Source organism: Triticum dicoccoides, chromosome 5B (assembly GCF_002162155.2).
Source record: "Triticum dicoccoides isolate Atlit2015 ecotype Zavitan chromosome 5B, WEW_v2.0, whole genome shotgun sequence".
NCBI lineage: Eukaryota > Viridiplantae > Streptophyta > Magnoliopsida > Poales > Poaceae > Triticum > Triticum dicoccoides.
Window position 1 is genome coordinate 491,609,937 of NC_041389.1, and position 9,734 is coordinate 491,619,670.

The 9,734-nt window shown below is 51.6% G+C and overlaps 1 protein-coding gene across 1 annotated transcript; it reads right to left on the reverse strand.

Moving 5' to 3' along the window:
* Positions 1–475: 475 nt before the first annotated feature.
* On the reverse strand, positions 476–3,507 carry LOC119311086 (probable inactive beta-glucosidase 33). Its single transcript, XM_037586714.1, has 13 exons — positions 3,254–3,507; positions 3,102–3,165; positions 2,942–3,000; positions 2,729–2,804; positions 2,567–2,638; positions 2,362–2,449; positions 1,948–2,203; positions 1,738–1,853; positions 1,426–1,640; positions 1,272–1,294; positions 1,066–1,159; positions 890–1,001; positions 476–807 (listed from the first exon to the last, which is right to left on the reverse strand). The coding sequence occupies exons 1-13, from the start codon at positions 3,395–3,397 to the stop codon at positions 591–593; spliced, it is 1,536 nt and encodes a 511-aa protein (XP_037442611.1). The 5' UTR covers positions 3,398–3,507; the 3' UTR covers positions 476–590.
* Between the last annotated feature and the right edge of the window lie 6,227 nt (positions 3,508–9,734).

Below are 9,734 nucleotides of genomic sequence, written 5' to 3' on the forward strand. Positions count from 1 at the left end.
GAAGGCGTGGTAAAATAAACAAAATCGATGCTCTGAAAATGTTACTTACAAAAGCATTTTGAAGCTCTGATTTTGTATTTTTTGGCACGACTTTCACCAATGTGATTTCATGATCAAATTTTGCATGCACAACAAACATTTGTGAAAGTATGTCACAAAAAAAAATTTAGATTTTTTTGAATTTTTTCTATTTTTTTGATTTTATTGTTCACACCAGGAGCATTTGCTCCTGGGTGCAGAAATGTACTTTCGGGCACGTGGCACGGTCAAATGAAACTAAAAAAAAAAACAGTCGTGTGGAAGATAGTCAGCCCCTTATAATTTTACAACAAGACTACAAAACGTATTCTTATTCTCCTTTGGATCGTTGCACGGGAACCCGGTACATGTATTTTCTTTCGTTGCGCAGAGCAGCTCGAGAAAAACAAAGACGTGGAGACCAGAGATGATAACCCACTGCGGAGGGCATTCTCCCTAATAAAGCGGATACCTCTGATCTGCTTGAACAAAACCAAAGATATTATTGATAAATAAAAGCAGGTCTTGCTTATTAACATCTCGGAAAACACATGTGAGCGTCTCTTGTTTTTTCATTGCACGTAGGACTTCTGGGCCCGAGCAGCCGGCCGGAGCTCGCCGCCGGCGAGGAAGCCGGAGTACCAGCGGGCGGATCTCCTCATGTACCTCGTCCTCGCCGCATCGCCCATGTCGACGCCGCACAGGCCGAAGCGCAGCCGGTAGCCGAAGAGGAACTCGAACACGTCCAGGAACGACCACACGAAGTATCCCCGCGCGTTCGACCCGTTCCTGAAACACAGTTTTCAGAAGGAACAAAAAAACAGAGGAAAGTGAGGAAGAAGATGACGGAGAAGAGAAGTTGCATGTGCACCGTATGGACAGGTACAGGGTTTCCATGTAATCTTGCAGGAACTCTGCTCTGTCCTCGTCGTCGTCCTCCTCCTCCTCGGCCTTGCTCCGGGTGCCGGGGCCGTCTGCGTATCCTGAACCAAGAAAGAACAGTTCATTCTGTTGCCTCATCTGAATCTGCAAGAATTCAGATGATACCATTTTCGTGGATCCACACAGTGGGGTTCCCGTAGTTGAGTTTCAGGTGCTCCAGCAGCTTCCTCAGGGACCACGGGGCGGTCTCAACCTCGCCCTGCACATGTTACATTAAGGAGATCATCATGGGCGCAGGATGAGGATGAGATGATACGACATGCGCAGGCAGAAACGATATCCTGCACCACTCCTATGCATTATCGTTATACCGTGGTTATGTCTGCTGCTGGATCTGCATCATCAGGAGAACAACATCAACATGGCAGGCAAGTCAGATCAAACTGCACTGCAGCCTGCAGAACCTTCCTATTCTGAATGCTAATGACCAAAGTCTAGTCTAGTGTGTTGTTCAGGGCTCATTACTTTCGACGGCTGCATCGACGTAGTAGTCCCTGGGTTCCTGACCGGAACTGGTGTCGATCGATCGCGCACGCATGATGAGATAGTGGTTGAAGCCGATGAAGTCGAACGATCCACGCACCTTGGCCGGCTCCGGGGCCGGTAGAGCCGGCAATCGACGGCCTACCCTGCTCCTCATCACCGGAGGGTAGTCTCCATATACCAACGGATGCATGAACCTGTACTTTGAACGGTGTGGTACTTTTCCTTAAGATTTCTCTGAACTTTCTATCATAGATTTTGTATAGGACATAGGAATGTAATAGTAGCACTGACCATCCTATGTGGAAGTCATTCATCCTCACGGCAGCAGCTGCATCCTGGGGTGTGTCGGTAGCAGGCTCATGCCACCAGCCCAGCAGAGTGATTCCTATCTGGCCTCCCTGAGCAGCCTGCATACATGATGAGAGTCAATAAACCATAACCTGCCATGTGTGGCATGGCATGCAGCAGAGACAACAAGGGAGTGTGACAACCAAAAGAGACCTTATACTTCTCTCTGTACAGGGACACTGCCGAAGCGTGTGCAAGCAGGAGATGGTGAGCTGCCATGTACGGCTCGGTTGAGGAATTCCCCTCGGCGCAGTCTGCGCCGAATGGATACGAGCAGCGCCGCGGAGGTTGAGAGCCGTTGTCGTAGCCGCCGATTGGCTCTATGTTTGGCTCGTTGACGGTTACCCAGTGCTTCACTCTGTCCCCGAAGCTCTTGAAGCACACGTTTGCGTAAGCGGTGTAATCATCTCTGAAACGCATGTTAGAAAGTTAGAGCAGCTAAAGAATTGCTTCCTTCAGTGAATTATCTGATTTTTTTCTTTCATGACCATGATTTATCCACGGGTGCTAGGTAGCATTTCACATGTACGTAACACATTTAGCTGAATTAGCATTTCCGGCACCTACATGAATCTGGGGCTAAGTAGTCCACCATATTCGTCCTGCAGGACCTGAGGAAGATCAAAATGGTAGATGGTGACATGAGGTTGAATCCCTGTAAAAAAATTGCAGAACAAGTAGCTGGATTAGCCAATATTTGAGAGAACAGAATTATTTGTAGAATTCAATCTCACATCAGCAATAAGTGAGAGAAAAGTAACAATTTGTATACCATGTAGTATCAGCTCATCTATCAAATTGTTGTAGTATTCCAAGCCCTTTGGGTTTATCTGTCCTCTTCCAGCTACACAATTTGGTACCGAGCATCACAACTTTTCAGAAAGGTAAGGTATTATGCTCAAAATTAGTTGTACACTTGTACACTCATACCTACCAGGAATAAGCCGGGGCCAAGAGATGGAGAATCTGTACGCGTCCAGACCCATCTTGTGCATAAGCTTTACATCTTCCTGAGATCAAAGGATTTGATGTTGTTTGAAACCAAAGAACCTGACGAACTTTATTAACATGCACTCTGTCTGAACTCTTTTCAGAATTTCAGAGATCGCAACTATGTTTGATTCACGCACAATTAGTTAGTTCTTACCTTGTAATGATGGTACTGGTCTGCTGAAACATCTGCCGTGGACCCGTCAGACGAGTGACCTGTCATCGCAAACTTAGAATATTGAATTCATCCCCAAGTTTTAGACAGTAAATTAAGGGGCCTTCTACTGATTGCTGAAGCGTGAGACCACTGCACGGACCTTGATGGGTGAAGGTGTCCCAGATGCTGGGTTTCCTCCCATCCTCTGCGGCCGCGCCTTCCACCTGACATCGTCAAGGGTTTCAGCTCCTCAGACGGTGCAGAACCAAGCGTGTCATATGGATGAATATACAGTGCACCGCAAGACAGTACCTGGTAGGCTGAGGTGCCTGCGCCGAAGACGAACCCCTCGGGGAAGTCATGGCGGGTGAGCGCGGAGGCGTGTCTCGGAACCAAGGCTGCGGCGGCGAAGAGGGCGGCGGCGACGGCAACGGGGAAGGGAAAGATCATCGGCATAAGTGCCGGCAGCACCGCGCCTTTGCGCTGCTCAGTGTCCTGGCCACTCCTTTCTCTCTCCGTGTGTCCGTGGCGCGGTTGGTGCGCGGCGCTGTCGTGGAAGCATCTTTAACCGGACCCTCTACTCGGCCCTCATTTGTTCACACACTATGCGACACTACTCAAACAGACCCCTGGTACTCACTTCATCCGTCCTCCCTCCTTCCATTCGGGAAAAGTTCATTTTAAACCGTAAGAGCAACTCCAACGGGCTGACCCAAACAAACGGCGATTTTATTCATTTTTTGTCTGTTTGGATCGGCCAGGCGGACTCGAACGTTACTTCGGCGTTTGGGTCGGTGCGTGCGCCATACGCTAGCGCGACCCATTTTGACGGCGCAAAAAAATGAATACATACATATTTAACATAAAAACAAAATTAATTAAACATTAAAGCCGGTCACGAAGGCCGGCGGGAGTCCATGCGTCCACATTAGCACTTAATGAAAATAGAAACAAACTAAAAACTAAGCGCCGGCGCGCTGCCCTAGGCGGCGGCGTCGTCGTCCACGGAGTCCGTGAGGTCGATGAGCGTTGGCGCCGAACCGGCCCAGCCGAACGCCGTGTTCCAGAGCGCGGTCATGTTGGGCGCGGGCTATGCCGGCGCGGGTAGTGCCGCCGCAGCCTGGCGCGCCTCCTCCTCGGCCTCGGCATCGAGCTTGAGCATCTTGAGGTACTCGTTGTCGCAATGCTCCTCGGCAACCCGGATCTGGCGCCAGTGCTCGAGGTGTTGGGGAACGTAGCAATAATTCAAAATTTTCCTACGTATCACCAAGATCAACCTAGGAGATTCTAGCAACGAGCGAGAGAGGGAGTGCATCTCCATACCCTTGAAGATCGCTAAGCAGAAGCGTTACAAGAACGCGGATGATGGAGTCGTACTCCCGGCGATTCAAATCGCGGAAGATCTGATCTAGCGCCGAACGGACGACGCCTCCGCGTTTAACACACGTACAGCCCCGGGACGTCTCCTCCTTCTTGATCCAGCAAGGAAAGAGGAGAAGTTGAGGGAGAACTCCGACAGCATGACGGCATGGTGGTGGTGGAGCTCATTGTATTCCTGCAGGGCTTCGCCAAGCATTACGGAGTAGGAGGAAGAGTTGGAGGAGGGAGGGGCTGGGCCAAAAGCAAGGTTGCTGCAGCCCTCCCACCCCCTCTATTTATAGGGTGAAGGGGAGAGGGGGCCGGCTGATGGGGTCATGTACCTAGGGTAGGGTCACAGACCTGATCTAAGTACCTTGCTCAAGGACACCCTTGGAAGAGGTCGCCTTCCAGTCGACCAACGAGGGACTCACTCGACTGACTTGAAGGACTCGACCACAAAGACTCACTCGACCACCAGAAGGTCAAGAGGCACTCTGCATTGCAACGGCCTGTAATTAAGTAGACTTTATGATAGTAAAGACACTTTATGTGGGGCGTTACCAGTAACGCCCCGGACTTAACTCACCTTAAACCCTCTCCTACGTGGGCTGGCTGGGGTCCTGGCGCACTCTATATAAGCCACCCCCCTCCATAGGTCAAAGGGTTCGGCACCTTGTAACTCATATACTCATAATCCACTCGACCGCCTCCGGGCTCCGAGACGTAGGGCTATTACTTCTTCCGAGAAGGGCCTGAACTCGTACATCCCTTGTGTTTACAACCTCTCCATAGCTAAGACCTTGCCTCTCCATACCTACCCCCCACTCTACTGTCAGGCTTAGAACCACGACAGTTGGCGCCCACCGTGGGGCAGGTGTTTTAGCAATTTTGTGGAGAAGTTGCGATTCTTCCGAGTACTTTCATGATGGTGGCTGCTGGAGTTTTGGTCGAGGGTCGAGAGATCCGTCTCGGTGCTCTCACCTTCATCGCTGACGACTCCGCCTGGCTCCAGGAGGCTCCACTCGACGTTGATGCACTCCCCGTCCGCGGTGCGACGCATTTTTGCGCATGTGTCCGCGGCGTTCTGCTGCGGCAACCGTCGACCCCGTATCGGTCGACTCCTCCATCGTCCACCCTCCCGGTCTCCCGCCAGCGCAAGCGCACGGGCCGGTCGAGGCTTCAGCAGTGGGTGAGGCACGCGGTGGCTCGCCAGACGGCCACCTCTCATGTTGCGGCAATCGAGCCCGACGAATCTCTCTACGGCCTGTTCGATCTGTCGACTGGCTCCGTAGAGACTGCATCCGAGTGCGATAGCAGTGATCCAGCGGCGGAAATCCTGATGGTCGACGGGCCCCGCAGTCCCCCTGGCTTCGCCCGTGATGGTGGAGCAGGCGACGGAGGCGACCCCGCACGAGACCACGAAGAGTACCAGCCCGAGCCACTCGACTCTCTGCAAAGAGAGGAACTTCGCCGCAGGAACGTGGATGCCCTGCGTACGCCCATCGCAGGAGAAACCCCCGAGGCTCGCGCCTTGGAGGAGGCACGTTTGGCCAACTTGGCCGAACGCACTCGACTGGAGAATCTTCAGCGAGCACTCGACGAGCGCGCGCGGTAACGAGTTCCCGACAACAGTCGACGTCAACTCTTCCCGCCGACTCAGGTATATCGAACCCCAATCCAGAATTTAGCAGCTGCGACCCGTATAGCAGAGTCTATCCAGCCTTCTTAGTCGGAAGCTGGCAGAGGCTTGATGCAGATCAGGGATCTGCTCCGGGCAGCAGGAGATCAGAATTCGGCCGTGTCGCAGTCGCGCAACAGAATTCACAGTCGATCCGTCGCTGCGAATACGGTTCAGTCGGCTCACAGCCCCAGATCGCCTCCACGGCGTGAAGGGCGCGAGAATCGGCGAGACCAATATGGTGACCGACTCGACCGAGATGATAGGCGTCGAGTGCCCAATTCCCCTCCGAGGGGTGGGTCTTACACTCCTCGGCAGCAAGATGACAGGCGTCAGCTCAGTGCGGGGCGAAGAGTTCCAGTCGACCCCAGAGAACCAGGCTTCGACGCGCGGTCCATTATCGTGCAAGGTTTGGTCGACCGGAACAGAGCCCATCGAGGTGGACTCGACAGAGATGCGCCCACAAGCAGTCGAGTGCATGTTTCTGGTCCTGAATGTTTCAGCAGAGCTATCAGAGCCGCAGTTATCCCTCCCAATTTCAGGTTGGCAACAGGAGTCAGCAAGTTCACTGGTGAGTCTAAGCCTGAAACTTGGCTTGAAGACTACCGAGTGGCAGTTCAGATTGGTGGTGGGAACGACGAGGTGGCCATGAAGCATTTGCCCCTCATGCTGGAAGGTTCTGCCAGGGCATGGTTGACTCAATTACCTCCTAGCAGCATTTACACTTGGGAAGATCTGTCCCGAGTGTTCATCAGAACATTTGAAGGAACTTGCAAGCCTGCGTGCAGAAGACCAATGAGACTCTCAGAGAGTATATTCAGAGATGGATCACTTTGCACCATACTGTGGAGAATGTGTCTGATCACCAGGCAGTCTGCGCCTTCAAGGATGGCGTCAAGAACAGAGAATTAAGTTTGAAATTTGGTCGAACCGGTGACATGACCTTGAGTCGGATGATGGAGATTGCTACCAAGTACGCCAACGGCGAAGAAGAAGACCGACTCCGAAGCGGCAAGCACAAGCCGACCCAGTCGGAAAAGGGAAACACCAGTCGGAAACAAAAGCGGAAGGCTGAACCAGCAGCTCCTGGAGAGGCTCTGGCCGTGACTCAGGGAAAGTTTAAGGGGAAACCAAAAGGATCCTGGAACCCTAAGAAGGTAAAGGATAAAGAAGGGAACGACGTAATGGATATACCATGTCACATCCACATGAAGAAAGACGAAGAGGGGAATATCATCTACCCGAAGCACACCACTCGCCAATGTCGACTCCTGATCCAGCAGTTTCAGGGAAAACAGTCTAAGGACAAGGAGAAGGAGTCGGACAAGGCCGAAGACAAGGAGGACAGTGAGGAAGGATATCCGCATATCAACTCGCAGATGTGGAAAGCAAGAGTCGATTGAAAGTCATTAACCGAGAGGTGAACATGGTTGCCCCAGCAAAAGCAAATTATCTGAAATGGGCCCAAATACCCATCACATTCGACCAATCTGATCACCCGACTCATATTGCCACCCCTGGGAGGCAAGCCTTGGTGGTCGATCCAGTTGCCGAAGGCACTCGACTGACAAAAGTGCTGATGGACGGTGGAAGCGGGCTGAATTTGTTGTATGCAGACACACTGAAAGGAATGGGCATTCCGATGTCCCGACTGAGCACTAGTAACATGAGCTTTCATGGAGTTATACCAGGGAAGAAAGCCGAGTCACTCGGCCAAATAGCTTTGGACGTGGTGTTTGGTGATTCGAAACATTTTCGCAAAGAAAAGTAGACGTTTGAGGTCGTGGATTTTCAGAGTGCATATCATGCCATTTTGGGGAGACCAGCTTACGCACGGTTCATGGCTCGACCATGTTACGTGTACCTCAAATTGAAGATGCCCGGCCCCAAAGGAGTGATCACTGTCACCGGTGATCGGAAAAAGGCAGAAGAGTGCTTTCAGAAGGGCTCAAAGATTGCCGATTCCCAGGTGACAGCGGTCGAGTTCGAGGAATACAAGCAAAACGCAGATCCGAGTGACTTGCTGCGATCCAAGAAACCCGCCACAGAGTCTGCATTTCAGTCGTCCGGTGAGACGAAGCCTGTTCACATTCACCCGACCGACCCCGATGCAGCTCCGACCCGCATCTCCACAACACTCGACCCAAAATAGGAAGAAGCGCTCATCCAGTTCCTCCGTGAGAACTGGGACATTTTTGCATGGAAGCCCGCTGACATGCCAGGTGTTCCCAGGGGACTGGCTGAGCATCGCCTAAGAGTCGACTCATCTGCAAAACCAGTCAAAGAGCATCTTCGGCGGTCCGCCGTCCAGAAGAGAAAAGCCATTGGCGAGGAAGTGGCTCGACTGTTGACGGCAGGATTTATCCGAGAGATATACCACTCCGAGTGGCTCGCTAATGTCGTCATGGTTCCTAAGAAGGACAAGTCGCTCCGAATGTGCATTGATTTCAAGCACATCAACCGGGCCTGCCCGAAAGATCATTTTCCTCTCCCTCGCATAGATCAAATTGTTGACTCGACCGCGGGATGCGAGAGATTATCTTTTCTAGATGCCTATTCCGGGTACCACCAGATCCGTCTGTACGGACCCGACGAGGTAAAAACAGCTTTCATCACTCCATTCGGGTGCTTCTGCTATATCACCATGCCGTTCGGCCTCAAGAATGCCGGAGCCACATTTATGCGAATGATTCAGAAGTGTCTACTCACTCAAATCAGTCGGAATGTGGAAGCATATATGGATGATATCGTTGTCAAGTCACGAAAAGGTTCCGACCTGCTCGCTGATCTCGCCGAAACATTTGCCAACCTCATAGGGTATGATATCAAGCTCAATCCATCAAAGTGCACATTTGGAGTTCCTGGTGGCAAGTTACTCGGTTTTCTCGTTTCCGAACGGGGAATCGACGCTAATCCAGAGAAGATCGGCACTATTCTCCGAATGAAACGCCCTGTGCGACTGCACGATGTCCAGAAGCTTACTGGATGCTTGGCCGCATTAAGTCAATTCATCTCACGACTCGGTGAAAAGGCATTGCCTCTTTACCGACTGATGAAGAAGGCAGACAAGTTCGAGTGGACTCCAGAAGCTGATGCAGCATTTGCCGAGCTAAAAGCTCTGCTCTCCACCCAGCCGGTGCTTGCCGCTCCAATCAGCAAAGAGCCTCTGTTGCTCTATATCGCAGCCACAAGACAAGTCGTCAGTACTGTGCTTACGGTCGAGCGGGAAGAAGAAGGAAAAGCTCTCAAAGTTCAGCGCCCAGTGTATTATTTGTCTGAAGTCTTGACTCCATCCAAGCAGAGATATCCTCATTATCAGAAGCTTGTGTATGGAATATACATGACCACAAAGAAGGTTGCTCATTACTTCTCTGATCATTCCATCACAGTCGTCAGCGATGCTCCACTATCAGAGATTTTGCACAACAGAGATGCAACTGGTCGAGTGGCCAAATGGGCGATTGAACTTCTTCCCCTTGATATCAAGTTTGAGGCAAAGAAAGCCATTAAGTCCCAGGCAATAGCAGATTTCCTCGCCGAGTGGATTGAACAACAGCAGCCGACTGAAATTCACTCGGAGCATTGGACCATGTTCTTTGATGGCTCTAAGATGTTGAATGGTTCCGGTGCTGGGGTTGTCCTGGTTTCCCCCAGAGGAGATAAGCTCAGATATGTGCTCCAGATTCACTTTGATTCCTCCAACAATGAGGCAGAATATGAGGCCCTCTTATATGGATTGCGCATGGCCATTTCACT

Excerpts from the sequence above, each read along its gene's own strand:
- LOC119311086 (XM_037586714.1), bottom strand. The coding sequence starts at position 3,397 with ATGCCGATGATCTTTCCCTTCCCCGTTGCCGTCGCCGCCGCCCTCTTC. Across the intron at positions 3,166-3,253 it reads CAGGCACCTCAGCCTACCAG|GTGGAAGGCGCGGCCGCAGA; the intron begins GTACTGTCTTGC and ends TGACGATGTCAG. Across the intron at positions 1,160-1,271 it reads CAGCAGCAGACATAACCACG|GGCGAGGTTGAGACCGCCCC; the intron begins GTATAACGATAA and ends TAACATGTGCAG.